Source organism: Anguilla anguilla, chromosome 11 (genome assembly GCF_013347855.1).
Source record: "Anguilla anguilla isolate fAngAng1 chromosome 11, fAngAng1.pri, whole genome shotgun sequence".
Classification (NCBI taxonomy): domain Eukaryota; kingdom Metazoa; phylum Chordata; class Actinopteri; order Anguilliformes; family Anguillidae; genus Anguilla; species Anguilla anguilla.
In genome coordinates, this window is record NC_049211.1 from 6,630,052 (window position 1) to 6,647,616 (window position 17,565).

At 46.4% G+C, this 17,565-nt stretch overlaps 1 protein-coding gene and 1 long non-coding RNA gene across 4 annotated transcripts; one reads left to right on the forward strand and one right to left on the reverse strand.

The window, feature by feature from the left end:
* The first annotated feature begins 1,556 nt into the window (after window positions 1-1,556).
* On the forward strand, window positions 1,557-1,798 carry LOC118207382. The gene is made up of 2 exons (XR_004761371.1): window positions 1,557-1,634; window positions 1,667-1,798. It is a non-coding gene; the product is annotated as an uncharacterized LOC118207382 (long non-coding RNA).
* A 1,088-nt stretch (window positions 1,799-2,886) lies between these two features.
* LOC118207364 (kelch-like protein 17) lies at window positions 2,887-16,787 on the reverse strand. 3 transcript variants are annotated; one of them, XM_035380849.1, is made up of 12 exons: window positions 16,551-16,787; window positions 13,168-13,441; window positions 10,804-10,925; window positions 10,011-10,232; window positions 8,359-8,475; window positions 7,600-7,813; window positions 6,864-7,008; window positions 6,315-6,482; window positions 5,685-5,773; window positions 5,383-5,456; window positions 4,658-4,839; window positions 2,887-3,133 (listed from the first exon to the last, which is right to left on the reverse strand). In XM_035380849.1, the coding sequence occupies exons 2-12, from the start codon at window positions 13,376-13,378 to the stop codon at window positions 2,905-2,907; spliced, it is 1,773 nt and encodes a 590-aa protein (XP_035236740.1). In that variant the 5' UTR covers window positions 13,379-13,441; window positions 16,551-16,787; the 3' UTR covers window positions 2,887-2,904. The 3 variants fall into 3 exon arrangements, with proteins under 3 accessions (XP_035236740.1, XP_035236742.1, XP_035236741.1); XM_035380851.1 differs by lacking the exon at window positions 16,551-16,787 and having other exon boundaries at window positions 13,214-13,438; XM_035380850.1 differs by lacking the exons at window positions 13,168-13,441; window positions 16,551-16,787 and adding an exon at window positions 12,828-12,841.
* Between the last annotated feature and the right edge of the window lie 778 nt (window positions 16,788-17,565).

Genomic DNA, 17,565 nt, shown 5'->3' on the forward strand with positions numbered 1-17,565 from the left:
GGGCAGGGGCTCGTATTCAACACTCGAAATGCAATGTTGATGCCAGTGGACAGCCAGACAGACGGATGGACAGCCTTGTGCCAGCCAATGACTTACAACGGTAAGAAAGTACAGATTCTTCAATGTGTGCACGTGTGTGTGCTTGTGTGCGTGCATGTAAGCAACCATGCTTTGAGAGGTCAGTGAGGGTAAAGTAAGAGTGTTCAGCTGCTCAGCCAGATAAGAGACTGAAAGCACAAGGTCGCTGAAGGTCGGCGTTCTAGACGCACAACCAAGAAAACAACATTATTTACGTCAGCTCAGAAAACGAAGCAAAGCAGTTCTCCGTAAAAACTTTATTTCAGCCATTATACAGGAGTGTATTGCTTTTTCCCCGGTTTGACATGTAAAATGCAGCTAGTTTACGCATGAACACAGCAAGTAATGCTTACATACTACAAACAAGACATCACAGGAAACAAGAGTAACGGACAAAAAAAAAATCACACAAACATCAAGCAAACGTCTCATGAGATAACCCTACGCAGTAAATCCAACACAGATATTCTTTTTTTTACTTTTACACAACGTAAGCCATGGTTAGTGATCCCAGACAAACCCACAAGACGCTATCAACACACATCACTCTCACACTCAACGCCCGGCAAGCCACCGCGGTGTTCATCCTCGGCACCGACTGCCGTCTCGACAGACGCCAGGCCGCGGCGAACGACCGGCCTCCTTTCAAAGAAGGAAACGCTAACTTCTCAGAAGTTTACAGTCACGCCATTTTAAGTTACACGTCTGCTTGAACCGACGCCATGAGCTGAGAGCACAACCTAAAGCAGGGGCGTCAAAACTCCGCTCCTGCAGGGCTGGCAGTACCTGCTGGTTCTCAGCGCGTTTCAGTGCGCACAAGTGATTCATTCACTGATTGGCTACAGAGTCCGCACACCTTGCCCCCCAAGGCCCTGATTGGCTACAGATTGAAAGGAAAGCACAAATACCTGGAGGCACTGCGGCCCTCCGGGACCGGAGTTTGACACCCCCGTCCTACAGGACCCGTCCGCTGTCCCACAGGGGACATGGGCCCGATTGCCCCCCCCCCCCCTCCTTCGGTGTGGGGCACTCGCTCGCACTCTTAAAATGCACCGGAATTCTCACTACATTCTGGGACGTCCTACTGTTTGCATTCAAAAATCATTACGTCACAGGTCGGAGTTCACCAACCGCATAAACTGACAACGTTCTATTCCATCCATCCATCCATCCATTATTATCTACACCCGCTTATGCCTGAGCAGGGTCGCGGGGGGGTGCTGGAGCTTATCCCAGTGTGCATTGGGCGAGAGGCAGGAATACACCCTGGACAGGCCACCAGTCCATCGCAGGGCACACACACCATTCACTCACACAATCATACCCATGGGCAATTTAGAGTCTCCGATTAGCCTAACCTGCATGTCTTTGGACTGCGGGAGGAAACTGGAGTAAACGTCCTGTTTCCAAAGGCAGTTTTGCCAAATACTCTGTGGATGGGAGTCACACGACTGGCTTTGTGAGTAGATTCGGTGATTTGAAACGGCTCTGTTAACTGTGCTGTCACGCACCCGATTCATTTTGAAGCGTCAGTATCATTTGAAACGTGCTGTAAGGTCTTGACTGAATTGCTGAAATGTGCTGTAAGGTCTTGACTGAATTGCCCGTTGTTTTAAAGTTGTGTGCTCAGAAAGCCAGGCCTTTCCAGGACACCAGATACGCTGCTGTCAGAGGTTCCATAAAACGGCGATTCTCTGGAACCGAAGTGACAAGGATCTTTTAAAAAAAAAAAAAAACATTTTTTAGTTAGATTACACAGCGGGTACCTCAGGTTCCAGAGCACCAGAAACTGCAGCGCTGACGCTTCATGATGCAACCATCCCCTGGAGCCAGAGTGATACAGTTGGTTTTTTATTCCCACTAAAGTTAATACGGGATTCCCAAGAATTTTATTTGCCTAGACATGCCATCACACCACTGCTCTTTAACGGACCCCTCCCTCCATCGGCAACGCGAGGGCTGTGATTGGTTCTGCCTTGCAGGAGGGCGTGGCTATAACGTATGCCGTTTGCAGTTCTTTTTTTATTAGGCATTTCTCAACCTGTGGTCGCGACATTCAACTCATTACTGTCAACACAACGCCCATTCCAATATATTACAGATGTGTGCAAACATCACATTTAATATTTACATTTCTCAAACATTTACAACATAAATACGGACACTATTTAGAACGGTTTCCTTTGACCCAAGTGGCTCCCTGAACCACATTCCCTGTCCATCTCTGATATGCGGATAACACAGCAGGCTGGAAATGATTAACCACACTACGGAGAACCAATTCATTCCGAGCGTTTGCTAATTCTAGCAGTTTTTTTTAAAGAGCAATTCGTGCTCAGCTCAACTGTCTGACCCCTGAACTCTGCTGCCATCTACTGTTGTACAGCAGTATTGCACTCTAATATTTTGCTAGGACAGTGTTTTCGAAAACATGCAATGCAGAACCAGTGGAAAGCTGCATTCCTATGCAAAATAATAATTTAGTTTTATATTATGTTATTATAATATTTTGGGGTGGGGGAGGGGATTTGTATGGTCAAAACTGTGTGCTGAAAACACAGCCAAGTTACAGTATTTTTGTTTCAAGCTGGGGGCGGCGACACAGAGCAGCTGCGTCCCTCAGACGGCCCCCACTCCTGGCAGTAGGCCAGGCTGGCCCCGGGCCCCCCGCAGTCACAGACTGGTGGAGGAGACAGGCAGGGGAGGAGGGGGAGGAGGGGCCAGGGGTGGGGCTGGGCGGGGCTCTCTGTCACAGGCTGGTGACGGAGACGGACAGGGCGAGGGAGGAGGGGCCGGGGGCGTGGCGGGGCTGGGCGGGGCTCTCTGTCACAGGCTGGTGGAGGAGACGGACAGGGCGGGGGAGGAGGGCGGGGGGAAGTTGAGCAGCTCCAGCACGGCCACGCCCACGCTGCTGCGGCGGGTGAACATGCAGGAGGCCGCCGCCCACTTGTTGCTGCGCGGGCTGTACTTCTCCATGGAGTTGAGGCTGGAGCTGCCGTCGTTCCCGCCCACCGCGTACAGCCAGCCGTCCATCGCCACCAGGTCGTGCGTGCTCCTGGGGGACGGGGCGGGACGGGGGCAGGGGAAGGGAGGAGCGGGGGCGGAGCGGGGGGGCGGGGCGGGGGCGGAGCAGGGATGGGGGGGAGGGAAGGGGAGGGGAGGAGGGGGGCAGGGGCGGAGCAGGGGTGGGGAGGGGAGGGGAAGGTAGGGGTGGGGAGGGGATGGAACGGGGCAGGATGGAACGGGTCGGGACAGGACAGGACGGGACGGGGCATGGGAAGGGGAGGACGGGATGGGGCAGGGCGAGACAATACGAAATGGGACGAATCAGGATGGGACAGCAACAGAGGTGCACGCAGCAGAGGCAGGGTGGACACATAGACACCAAGTTCACACAGGATACTGCTGAAGTTGTTACGAAGCTCTCACAAAACACATCAAAGTGCAGGAAGGTTCCTTCATGCGTAGGCTTTCCATATCGTACTGAAACAAATTCTCCTCGAAAACGTCTCCAAAAGGGGCCATTAATATCAGTGAATATTAATACTGCACGGCTGCTTCTTCTTTCATTCTGGGCCTTTAGTCAGGACTGAAGGAGCCTAGGTACGCTACGTTAAAGGGCCAGTTCACCCAAAAATGAAATTAAAGTATGGTTCCACTTACCCAGAGTGCTATCTATCCATCCAGACAGTTTCGCGAAGCTTAGACAAGTGTGATGTTCACAGAACGTGACTGTTTGCTGTACTTTCAATATAGCAACTTGTTAACAACTTACTTTATTACAGCACATAACAGCTTCGAAATTCATAGCTGAGATAGTAACAGATGCGATTTATGTCGTAGAACAAAACATCCGTTAATATCTCAACCATGGCTTTCTAAGCTGTGTGCTTCAATGAAGTTGCTAACGAGCTGCTATATTGAAACTACAACAACCACCACCACTCATTCAGCACTGGATGAACATGCAGCACTCTGGGTGGAAAGAGGAAACACACTTCATTTTCAATTTTGTCCTGCCCCTTTAAGAGAACAGCCACCCAAACTGGTTCCGGGGAAAACAGCTTAATTTTAATTACAGAATCAGGTGCGCGGATGATATACGGTAAATCCATCAAACCACATGACACATAGAGGCTTAGGGCCAAACTTAAGAGCTGAGTGACACAGAATTGCAGCAACAAAAGATGTTTCTGGAAATGGATTGCGGGTTTTTAAACTGCGCAACATGATATATGTAACTCTGACGGTATTCCAAAAACCCCATACTATCTGATTTGAGATTCTGTTCCCATGCAGAGACGACAAACTTTAACCCCTTGGGTGTAAAATCACAAATGTGCGATTAGAATGTTCTTAACCAAACATTCTAAAGCTGATGTCACAGTCACTACTGGCAACTGAAAGCAACAGAGTTCTAGAACACTACCTTAGAATTTTGAAAAAACATTCCAGAAAACCCACTCTTCAAGGGGCCAATCGCCAGCTCAGTGAGTGACTGGTCAAACGATGCGATTGGCTGTAGAGACGTGTGACAGCCCCTGGGTCTGTCTGGAGTGGGAAAGCAGGCTGCTCGTACCTGCGGATGTTCATGGCCGCCACGCCCTCCCACGCGTTGGTCTTCGGGTTGTACCTCTCCACCGAGTTGAGGCAGCTGGTCCCGTCGTTGCCGCCGGCGACGTAGAGCATCCCCTCCAGCACGGCCACGCCCGCGCTGCTCCGCCGACTCAGCATGCTGGCGATGGCGCTCCAGCTGTTAGTCTGGGGCAGCCGGCAGGAGAGCGGCACGGTGCCATTACTCATCATCATCCTCATCATCCTCATCATCATCATCATCACCATCAAAACCATCACAATCAGCATAACCATCATCATCATCACCATCAAAATCATCACAATAACCATTATCATCATCACCATTAAGCCAGCAAGAGCATCAGCATTACGTCATTACTCATCATCATCACCATCATCATCACCATCACCATCAAAACCATCACCAAAATCATCAAAATCATCATCATCATCACCGCCCTGATGATGATGATGATGACAATGATGACGAAGATGATGCTGATGATGACAATTATGATGATGAAGCCATCATCATAATTATCATCATCATCATCACCATCATCATCATCACTGTTGCTTCACAGAGATCAGGTGCAAAAAACACCACCCATACTTACATCCGTCTTACAAAAACCTTTTTCTGGTTTTACAGGTATGTGGTAAACGCATGACTTCATTTCTCAGAAACTCTCCGCGGCACGGAAACGGCACCTGGGGGCGGTCTTTTACCTGCGGGTCGTATTTCTCCACCGTGGCTAAGTGTGAGGAGCTGTCATATCCGCCCACTGCATAGAGACAGCCATCTGCGGGGACAGAAAGGATTCCACACTCACTACCTCTGTGTGTGTAGGCTCCTGTGGAATACAGAGCATTCTCTACACAAAGCTGAGAGCATAGAAATAAGGTTTTAATAGCTACTGTGGCACTGTAGTCTGTAGGAGTGTAGTCAATACTGAAGTGGTCTTATGATACGGTATGGGGCTGTTCTGATTGGACGGCGGACTCAGGTGACCCTGTGAGCTCACACTGACCGAGCGTGGCCACGCGCACGTATCTCCTCCGGGTGCTCATGGCTGAAACGGAGGTCCAGGAGCCGGTCAGGGGGTCGAACCTCTCAGCGCTGGGGGGGATGGGGGGGGAGACAGAGGGACCGTGAGCGGGGCATGAAACGTCGGCACGGAAACGTCGGCGCGAACCTTTTTACTTTAACACCATTGTTATTATTTTATATTTCTTATACTTGTTTTATGCTTTTTATATCTTAGGATTGTTTTTATCATTATCAATTTATTTAATTATTATTATTTTATTTTATTTATTTTATTTTTATTAGTATTTTTTTTTCTTTATTATTTATTTATTTCTATTTTTAATTTACTTCATTTCTGCTATTATCATTATCAATTTATTTTATTACTATTTTTATCTTATCTTAATACCTGTGGTACTGATATCTATTGTTCCTCTTGTAAAGCACTTTGAGCTGCAGTTCACGATATGAAAGGTGCTATATAAATAAAGTTTATTATTATTATGATTACTATTATTATTATTATCATTACTGCTATTATTATTATTATTATTATGATTACTATTATTATTATTATGATTATTATTACTGTTATTATTATTATTATTGTTATTATTATTATTAGCGCTACCTGTTCAGACAGGAAGCTCCGTCGTAGCCGCCGGCGGCGTACAGCAGGCCGTGGAGGACGGCCACGCCCAGGCAGCTGCGGCGCGTTCCCATGGAAACCTCCACCTGCCAGCAGTTGGTCACGGGTTCGTACGACTCCACGGTGGCCAGATCAGACGTGCCGTCGTACCTGTGAAAAGAACACGCCCGCAGGTCAGAGTCAGAGCGACCTGGATAAAACCAGAATAAACCACTCTGCCATTTTCAGTGGGGTGACCCTGAACTAAAAACAGCAACAAAAAAATGCAAAAAAATTATTATTTTTTTTAATTCAGTATTATTACGATTGTTATTATTAACCATAATTATAAAAATAACTATTATTATTTCTAAAAGTGGCTCATTTCTAGAAATGAACAAAGGAACGCTCTTATTTCTCTTCACTTTAGAATGAATTAATTTAATGAATGGCAAAGGGCTCTTTCTTGATTCCCCAACTACTAGATTCACTCGATGGAGCGACGGAAATGGAAATGCCCAGGGGTGCTGGGTGCTGGGGACGTGGCCTCACCCTCCGACCGCGTAGAGCTTGTTTCCGATGGCGGCCACGCCCACCCGCGCCCGCCGCGCGGACATGGACGCCACCATGTGCCAGCGATCGGTCCGCGTGTCGTAGGCCTCGCAGTCGCCGTGGATGGCGAACAGGCTTCCCCCTCCTGGGGGGGGGGGGGGGGAACGAGACAAGCATCAGGCTTCCGGCCTCCCGAAACCATCTCCATTTGTGCTAATACTGCGTTAAATTACCCAGAAACACTCAGTAGGACTGTGACCCCGCAAACTGTCGCACTACATGGTTGTGAGAGGGGTGATGAGGGGGAAAATGTGCGGAAAAAAGCACTAGAGAGACTCACAGCACTAATTACGCAATTTTTGACAGTTACTATTCAAATTTAAATTCCAGATTTGAACATATGTTATATTTTAAGAACCGGGTGAGTCACAGAGAGTGTTACGACTGAGAGCTGTCGGGTTGGTAAGGTGTGGGAACCACAGCGGCCATGTGCAGGCAGGCCTGGCATCAGCGTACGTGCCAGGGTTGCCAGCTTTCGCAGTTGGCTGGAGTACGATTCGGCTCCTGCCATGAACCACAGGGACGGGGTGGGGGAGAGTTTGAGATTAAGACTTGGCAACCCTGACACTTCATATTTAACACCACCTTTATTGGAAAATAGCTTTTTCTCCTGCCTGCAGCGGGCACGGACGCGGGCACGGCGGCGGCGGCGTTGGCGTTTCCGGGGGCAACTGACCGACGGAGAAGAGCACGGGGCAGGCCCCCTCGCAGCGGCGCGGGCGGGTGCGGCTGTTGCTCAGCGCGCCCCGCTGCTCGGGCATCAGGTGGTACTTGAGCGCCTCGATCAGCAGGTCCTTGCACTCGGACTGGTGCCGGACCAGCAGCTCCGTGTCCACGTGACTCATCAGGAAGTCCCGCGTCAGCAGCGGCAGCCGCACGCACTTCATCAGCTGCAAGGGGGCGCCAGAGAGCAGGACGGAGCCAGAGATTTACACAGAGAGAGAGAGAGAGAGAGAGAGAGAGAGAGGGAGGGAGAGAGAGAGAGAGAGGGAGGAAGAAAGGGGATGAGAAAAAATGCAGAGGGAAGCCAGAAAGAAGAAGATGGACAGAGGAAGAGAGGGAGGTTAGGAAGCTGTAAAACTGGAGAATGTGATTGCACTGAATTAAATTATTTGAAAGATATATGCACATTAAATATATACATTAATACATACTCTCCAAGTCTGCTCCTGGAGATCTACCATCCTGCAGGCTTTCATTCCAGTCCTGACAAAGCACAAACCTCATTCAACAGCTAGAGATCTCCTTGAGCTGCTAATCAGTAGAAGCAGGTGAGCCAGATTAAGGGTTGAAATGAAAACCTACAGGACGGTAGATCTGCAGGAACCGGGTCGGGAACCTGCCGATATGTGGCGTATCGCAGTGCCGTGACGTGCCACATGCGTCCCAAACCCCACCCCCCACGCCCCCACGTGTGGGTGCCAGGAGGGCTTACCCTGGGCACGTGCTGCCGACGCCCGTCTGTGTCGTGCTTGATCCAGCTGAGCACGGCCTTGTACACCTCCTCCTCCGACGGGACGTTCAGGCTGTCGCTGGAGACCAGGTCCAGCACCTGCGCGGGCGGGGCAGCCGAAAAACCGCCGCGTTACACTGGGGGGGGGTGGGGGGGGGGCAGATCCATACCGCCAAACACACGCTTCACATCCTCCGCGTTCCTTCACAACAGTTTACACAGAGCCGTCGTCCAGCTGTATCTGAGGAGATTACAGCCCGTGTTTACACTCAGATGCAGCTCAAACACACCGGGGGGCATATTTGCTCTTCGCCTTGGCAGATGTGACTGGCGCAGAGCTGACTGTGCAAACACAGGTCGGGCCCGGGCCCATCGGCTCCGGAGAACGGCTTAACGGCAGTTTAACGGTAGTTTAACGGCAGTTTAACGGGCAGACGCGGTGGAGCCACACCCATTAGTCCTCTGCAGGGGCACGTCCACTCCACCACTCAAACTGTCAGAGTCAGCCTGCAGAGAGAGAGCCAGTCCGATCTGCTCAGCGTTACAGAAGGCTGGTTGCCGGGGAAACCTGTCACTCAGACCAGGATGCAGCCAGGGGGAAGTGGCTCAGTGGTTTGAGTCAGACGCTCTAACAGCCTGAATAGGAGGCTTCCCTGAACCGTGACTGGGTCATCTGAGGACTCCAAAAACTCGCGGTTTACCTGAGTGACAGGCAGCTCAACCTTATTAAGTATAAAGTCTCAATAGCTTTTTTTTTTTTTCCAGTGCATAAAGTGCACCCTGATGAAGCTACAGTTTGTTTAAGCAGGAGAAGCAATGAGTGTTTCTTTCATGCAAGTCAAACAACCAGCACACCATCAGAAACGTAATTCGATTCGCTAAAACGCTTCTCAGTCATCGCTATAATAGCTAATAGCTAGCCACTACCTGGCTGTGTACTGAGAAGAGGTTACGCTCTCCATGTTGAGTCTTTGCTTGCACACGACACATCCCATTGGTTATACTTAGGGACTGCTTGGCCAGTACTGGTCAGGGAACCTTGTTGGCAGGCTCATCTTGTTAGAAGGGAGTATTAATTAACCAGGAATAGTAACATTTCTTATGTTTACAGTACTGCTGGGGTATATGCAATGGCGAAACAGCATATCTCCATAGGAATTATAATTTTTGTCTATGTATACAATAGACATTCTATAGCTGTTTCTCAGAGTTGGCATGTTTTGGGAATAAAAACTGCTATGGATTTTGGTCACTGGACCCAATGATAAGAACACCAACTTAACCGTGATTTGTGTCATCCATGGATTTCCAAAACGCAAAGAAGGTGAGAATCCCTAGCCTGTTTTGCCTCCTCACATGTCACAAAATAAAAAACAGTTGTCACTAAAACATTGGCATCGTAAAGTAGTTTATAGAGGTAGAAATGTGACCTTTAACACTTTCAAACGGTATATTATGTGAGAAGATCGATTGAAAATTTCACGGTGAAAAAAAAAACATTTTTAAAAATGGAATGAATGCAAATAAACTGCCCACCGATTTAAGGAGGTAAAAAATGATACCAGAAGAGAAAAGGCATACAGAACCCCCCATCCGCCCCACCCCCCACCACCACCACCCACCGTTCTCCCCACCTGTTTGAGAGGCAGCAGCATGAACTCCTCGGTCTTGGACACCTCCACGAAGTGCTGCAGGACGTACTTGTGCGCGGACTTGAGCAGGTCGCTGCAGGAGTGCGTGTCGGCGAAGCCGCGGATGCCCAGGCAGTTGGACGGGTCCAGCTGGCTCAGGAGGAACTTGCAGCAGGCGTCCCGCACCCCGTTCAGCTGCAGGAGGCTGGCGGCAGGGAGGAGCGTCTGAGCCGGGGGGGGGGAGGGAAGGAGAGATACGGCATGAATATCCGCGTTCATACAGCATCTATCAATATTCATCCATTTACACACACATACCTGCATACATACAGAAATACATACACACACTTGACTGAGCTATTTCTATTATTAATGAATTACTACGAGAGTAAGATTGTTTTTGTCAGTCAGGGTTCTAGAACTCAGTTGCTTTCAGTTACCAGCAGTGATTGTTACATCATCATTAGAATGTTCAGTTAAGAACATTCTAGTCACACTTCTGTGACCTCACACCTTAAAGGGTCAATTCTATTTTTCCTGCATATGGACAGCCTTATTATTACAGTCAGAGTTCTTAAACAGCAGTTGAATAGGAGAAATTCCATCTAATGAATATTCACAAATGCTTAATGTCCAGAGTAAACATCACTAGCAGTTATGAAGGTATTAATACAGACAAGTATGTACGTCCTAGGCAATGGCTTCCAAAACTTTTTTTTTTAAAACTTTATTCTGTGAGTGACAGGAAACCACATTTTCCCCTCCTTGTCCTGCTGCAGAATAAAACTGGACCCACCTGAACGTTGCCCTCCCCCACCACGATCTCCGCTGTGTAGGCGTACTGCACCAGCTGCTCCAGGGCCTGGGGGTCTATATCATGCAGGGTCACGTGGGTCTGCTGGCTCTCTGACATCTCATCTGCACAAACGACAGCGAAAATACATATCAATGCGCTAGCCACACAACCAGTTTCCCCAAATTCTAATATTATAATTATAATATTATAGATTATAATTATAATTCACAACAAGCTGCTGGATTGGGATGTAAAATTCACATGGGAAGAAGCGTGACTCAAAGTACCATGGACTCGAAGCACCGTGATGCCCTCACTAATGAACTGTGCCCATCTCGTGCCAGCTGCAAAACAGTGGCAGCAAATGACCTAACCATCCAGAGTGGCTAAGCAGGGTCTGACAGGGAGTGGGGGAGAGCACGCAGTATATGGGTCTTCATTATTCTTCATTTCTCACCACTGCCTGTCAGGGAGAGTCTGATGGACATGTTTTCTCAGAGTAAAACTGTAAGAATAGTTGGCACACAGTCTTGGTCTAGGTAAATATCTGCAGCTGTACAGCTTTCCCTACACCTAGTGATGGACATGTTTTCTCAGAGTAAAATTGTAAGAATAGTTGGCACCTAGTCCTCGTCTAGGTAAATATCTGCAGCTGTACAGCTTTCCCTACACCTAGTACACACCCATCCACTCCCTCTGATAACATACCCTACACACCAGAGCTGTCAAACTCCAGGCCCAGAGGGCCGCAGTGCCTGCAGGTATCTGTGGCTTCCTTCCAATCAGCAGGCAACTAAGGCCTTGAGGACAAGGCACGTGGAATCTAGCCAAAAAACTTTCTTCAATTAATCACTCGTGCTAAGACACACCGAAAACTAGCAGACACTACAGTCCCCCCAGGACTGCAGTTTGACACTCCTGTCCTACAGAGTAAAATGCCCAATGTTAATCTAACTCTAACACTATTTTTTAGTGTTAGAGTGTTCGAGTCCAATAGTAACCACATGTACTCTATGAGAGTAAAATGTGCCCTGTAAGTGTTGTCTTAAACCTGAACATTTCACTGCGTACCCCCCCCCCCACACTGCACTAGTCTCGGCTGTAGACAGGACAGGAAGGGGAGATGGGAGAACCATACATCACTGGGAGACCTGCACCACAACAGGAAACGAGAATGCACGAACGCCGGGGGCAACCTCGGAAACAGGAAGTACAGCTAATGAGCCGTGCCCAGAAGGCCGTACATCATACCAGAGCAGCACGGAGACAAGCCAACAGTCGACACACCGAGCGCAAACTGGTTAGTCCCTTAACCGAAGGATAAAATCTGAAAAATTATTCAGAATCACGTTCACAATCTTTCCCTGAACCAATCGCTCGTAGGCTTGGCACAGGGCCGCCCAACCCCGTTCCTGGAGATCTACCCTCCTGGAAGGTTTTCGCTCCAACCCTAACAAAGCACACTTCATTCAACAGCTAGAGATCTCACTGAGCTGCTAATCAGTAGAAGCAGGTGTGCTAAATTAGGCTTGAAATTAAAACTACAGGACGGCAGATCTGCAGGAACACGATTGGGCGGCCCTGATTTAACATCTGCGCTCTTGTGTGGATTGATGATTTAGTTGCCATGGTGTCTAAACACCCCTGTGATTTAAAACAGGAGGCTAGGCACCGCCCGCACATTTGACTGCACTGAACCACAGCAATATGGCAGTGTCTACATGGAAAAGCCCAGCAGAGACAATGGGTGAGATTGCACGGAAAGGACACCGTAGAGGGAAAGGCAAGACGCTTTTATCCAAAGTGACATACAGTAAGTGCATACCAAAGGTCACTGGAACAAAAACAGACACAATACAATTCTCAAAAAAGTAGCAGCTATCCACAACTGGTGACTGAGCGGCTAGTACTTGTGAACATGGTATGGAAACAGACTTGTGAACAAGGCGTGGAAACAGACTAGTGAACAAGGCGGGAAACAGAGAACGAGCGGCTTGTACTTGTGAACACAGCAGGAAACAGACTTGTGAACATGGCGTGGAAACAGACTAGTGAACATGGTGGGAAACAGTCTTGTGAACATGGCGGAAAACAGACTAGTGAACATGGTCGGAAACAGACTAGTGAACATGGTGGGAAACAGACTTGTGAACATGGTCGGAAACAGACTTGTGAACATGGTGGGAAACAGACTTGTGAACATGGTGGGAAAGAGACTTGTGAACATGGCGGAAAACAGACTTGTGAACATGGCGGAAAACAGAGAACGAGCGGCTTGTAGGCTACTTGTGAACACAGCAGGAAACAGACTAGTGAACATGGTGGGAAAGAGACTTGTGAACACAGCAGGAAACAGGCTCGTACTTGTGAACATGGCGTGGAAGTAGGGGCTGCAGGAGGCCAGCACCACCTTGTGCGCGCGGATCTCCTTGGCGCCCACGAGCAGGGCGATGTCGCAGAGCAGGCCGCGCTGCCGCATGCGGTTCATGGAGACGAAGGAGTCGTGGTAGTGCCGCTTGGAATTGTGGGACACGCCGTGGGCGTCGCGGCTCAGCAGCTGCATGCCGCCCTCCATGGCGACGGGTCGCTGGGCCGCCCGACGCTTCCCCGGCCTCGGCCGCGCCCTCAGCGACTGCAGCTGCGGACGGCGAGAGAGCACACCCGTGAAACACGGGGGGGGGGGAGAGCACCCACGCGTATTCACAGCATGGGGGGGAGAGCACCCGCGCGTATTCACAGCATAGCAACAGAACACACTTCAGCGCTTTCTCACGATGCGTAGAGCAGATGAACGCATCTTTACACAGCCCATAAACCTTAAATTCAGCAAAGAGTAGCCTGCAGTTGTCAAGTTCAAATAAAATCCAAAGAATTGGTAAGAATGTAATAATTAGCCTATTTTATATTTTTATTTGGCCAGACTTTGATGATTTTTCAAGGACAAGGCGATATTTGAAGAACATTTCCAGAATTTCCACAGTGAAAATATCACCAGAATTTTCAAGGCTATGGAAGCCCTGATTCAGCCTCGACCATTCCCAGCGTAACGGTAAAAACTGGGACATTAGCTGAATATAGAGAGAAATCTGAGGGCAGTTGTTATTGTAAGTTACTGAAGTGACTGTCCTAAGTCTCGAGTCCAGTCGATTTACATTCTACCAAGAAGTTTGACAGCTTTTGAGGAATCCTATATTGACCAGCAGTACCTTGTTCCCTCACCAGCTGATAAGTCAGTTCACAGATAAGAACTTCACAACAACACACATGTTGAAACTGGAAGGGTGCTTTCAAGAATTTTAACTTGATTACTAAAGGTCCTATGCTGTATAAATTAATTCAGTTCGTATTCCACCTTATTTGAACTTGACAATGCTTGCCTTTTTTATTCTTTATATTAACACACACATAAATATTGAAGAATTCAGAAATTAATAGGAGAAAACGAGTGTCCTTGATGTACCAGCCAATTTCTCTCTATTAATAAAAGAAAGGACTGCACTCTTCTACAGTATGAAACCAAGTCTGTCTCTGCAGTTATTCGTGCCAAACGCATTACACTGCACTGATACTGAAACATTTAACATTTTTTTAAATGCATAAGACGGGAGGAATATTTTTTTTTTCATTAAAACCAAGTGAGAATGCACATTTTCCTTTGACCCATTTGCAGTGAAGTCCTTTATGCATTTTCAGTTTTATCATGCACAGCCATATCATTAAAATCCCCGTAAGTTTAACAATTACCACTGCTTGGAGCAAGCAGACATAAAAATAATATCAGACTAATACTCTTCCATATAATTCAAACACAATACAGTTGTTTCTTTGACATTTCTGCTGTTACTACTACAGCGATTTCCTTTGAACAAACAGCACAGGGGTTGAGTAAAATGTGTTTTTTGCAACATGAAAAATATCTGCCATATCCTGTGGCTCATAATGGAAATTTCGATAAAGCTGAAGTCTTCAAATTTACAAATGCACCTGGAGAAAGGACAATATTCATGTATGCAGAACCTCCTGCTGATTCAGCCAGTGGTTAAGGCGTGTGGGATGCACATTCTTGCTATGTAAAATGTTTTGTAAGTCGCTCTGGATAAGAGCATCTGCTAAATGCCTGTAATGTAACGTAATGGATTCTTCTATGCTCAAATAAAGCAATGGCCTTTGAAGTTTCCAATAAAATGCTTATATTGGCCCATCTGCTATGCGTTCCCATGTGTCGAAATGCATTTTATTACCAAGCAACAGTGTCAAATATCCCAGCGGTAAATAATACTTTGGGTCATGGTAGCACACAGGGTGAACTGGAGCAACTGCTATGTTAATAGTATCCATCAACTTGAAAAATGTATCATTCAACAGAATCAGGTGTGAAAAAAACAAACATTTTTACATCAATGAGGGCTCAAATTTATCTCGGCTTCAAATTATACATCATTGCATAGCCTCCTTACCGTTAGTCTCTATCGTACAGCTAGTACTATATATATATATATATATATATATACAACAATATATTTTCCGGCAGTGGATATGCTAAAGAAAACATTAATGTGTGTAACAGAACAAGCAGACCGTTATTACTATTTCAGTGTTCCTCTGTAAATGATTGCACTGTAAAATGATCCGGGTACCTAGGCTACAGCGTATTTAGCAGCTAATGTAAATAGGCTAATCTACCAGAAGAGGAACTGGGACGAGATGTGTAAATATTGCATCTGGCTGGTGAACTTTGGTGTACATCGCCATTTGCATCTAAAAATATTATTAGCCTCAAATGTGGTAACATTGCGGTTCCGAATCTCTCTCCGTCGAGGTTGTAGTTCTGCATACGTAGCTAATCACACCCTACAAGTACACGTTTTTATTGTTATTATGTATTGGTAGCTATGAGAATTTTACACCATGCGACAGTTCAGGCTTTGATTCCAATTTCCCTTGAAATACTCAAATTCTCACGTTTCGGAAAAACGAATACCTAGTTGCCACACTAACCTGCATCCAAGTTAGCTAGCCAAGTTACATGTTGTGAATGGGTCAGACAACTGAAGCTAGTGCAGCAAGTGTTCGACAGATGGACACGTCTTACTTTCCTTCGTTGTAAAGACACCGGTGTACTAACACAAAATAGTTAATGCTAACCAGAAAACAAATTGTCTATACTGGAACGCCCAGTCTACAGAGTCTGTGGCAAACTGGCAAAACATTTAGCCAGCAACGCAATGACGGGATTGGTGTGGATATGCAAATGAGCTAGCCAAGAGGCAAACTCTCGACCGATTACGTTATGCAACAGGACAAGAAATATTCGCAAAACTAGCTAACATCATGTAGCATATGTACCTATATACAGTTAGTATGATTATAGGTTCGACCTAGTTAGTTACACATTGGGCATTAAGCAAGGGCAGGAACTATTTAGTATCAAACTATTAGCCAGCCAGGCAAACTGCTCTGCATAAAATTTACCTGCAGAATCAGCTGACAGCTAATGTTGGCTAGCTAATCTAATAATACAATTATCCAGCAACCTTGTTGTAAAGTTAGGTAATTTTACCAGTAGTTAGCCTACCTAGCTAGGACGGTTGGGTTAACACAATATAATTTATAACGATGATCAAGAAAACACTTCACGGAAATTAGCTGGCTGCATCAGTGGACTGTGGCATCCAGTTTCAAGATACTAGCGAGTTACAAGCACCTAGCTAGCTAGACTACCATTCACCGCAATGATCTGCACTCACCCGTCGTCTGTATCGCAAGGACAGCGTCACTCTCTTCTTTCTTGTAGATTTGTCCAGCTTTTAATACTTCTGCGGAACAATATTATAATGTAAAAAAGATAACCTAGGTTTTAGTAATTGCCGAGATTGCGCGCAGCTCCAAAACAAACTCTGGCTAGGCAGCTAACGCAGCGAGCTTCTGCTGCTACCCAGCTTTTCCAGCCTGAAATCCTGCAAAAGTTGGAATTCTTCTTCATTTGTTTTTGTCGAAAGGTCGCAGACATCAACAATGCCTTACTGCCATCTACTGTACAGGAAATGCAAGTCTGTATTGTGTTGCGTTAATAATAATAATAATAATAATAATAATAATAATAATAAATGTTGTCGTAGTAATAATGGCATTATTAGTAGTATTAATATCATTTTTCATCATTTTTTGTGTGTTTGGCAACAATTACTAAAATGTGGCAGGCATTTTTTTAAAGGTTTTAATAAGTAATGCAGTCATATAGACTACCACTGTTTCACTTCATCTCTTTTTCTTTAAGAAATAGGCACCATTATGGCATACTGAACTATGTCTTTTATAATTCCTTTTACAGGAATTATAATCATGATTGTATCATTACCACTGGTGTAGCTGTGTTTTGCTGTATTGTGATTACCTAAGTATGTAAGCCATCCAAATATAAAATGAAGACTATATAGGTCTATCAACTATAGGTCTATAAAGACTCAGATTTTCCATATAATATTCTCAGATATAACATTCACAACTGGGAAGAATCAGGGGGCTTAAGGAATTATGGAAATAATAATTTAAGGCAAATTAACATCTCTCCACTCTCTAGCCTTTTAGTTACTGATTTTTTTTTTTTAAAGATTGCACTACACCAAATTGACTTGAGGGGTTATATTGACACCAATCTTGCCTGCTACCAAAAGTCCAATGATACAAAGAATCATCAGATGTATATATATAGTATATACCTATATTTACCACTGAAATTTATATTGGTTTTCTTACATTTTG

Excerpts from the sequence above, each read along its gene's own strand:
- LOC118207364 (XM_035380849.1), bottom strand. The coding sequence starts at position 13,378 with ATGGAGGGCGGCATGCAGCTGCTGAGCCGCGACGCCCACGGCGTGTCC. Across the intron at positions 8,476-10,010 it reads TGCTGCTGCCTCTCAAACAG|GTGCTGGACCTGGTCTCCAG; the intron begins GTGGGGAGAACG and ends CCGCCCGCGCAG. Across the intron at positions 5,774-6,314 it reads GGAGCTTCCTGTCTGAACAG|CGCTGAGAGGTTCGACCCCC; the intron begins GTAGCGCTAATA and ends CATCCCCCCCAG.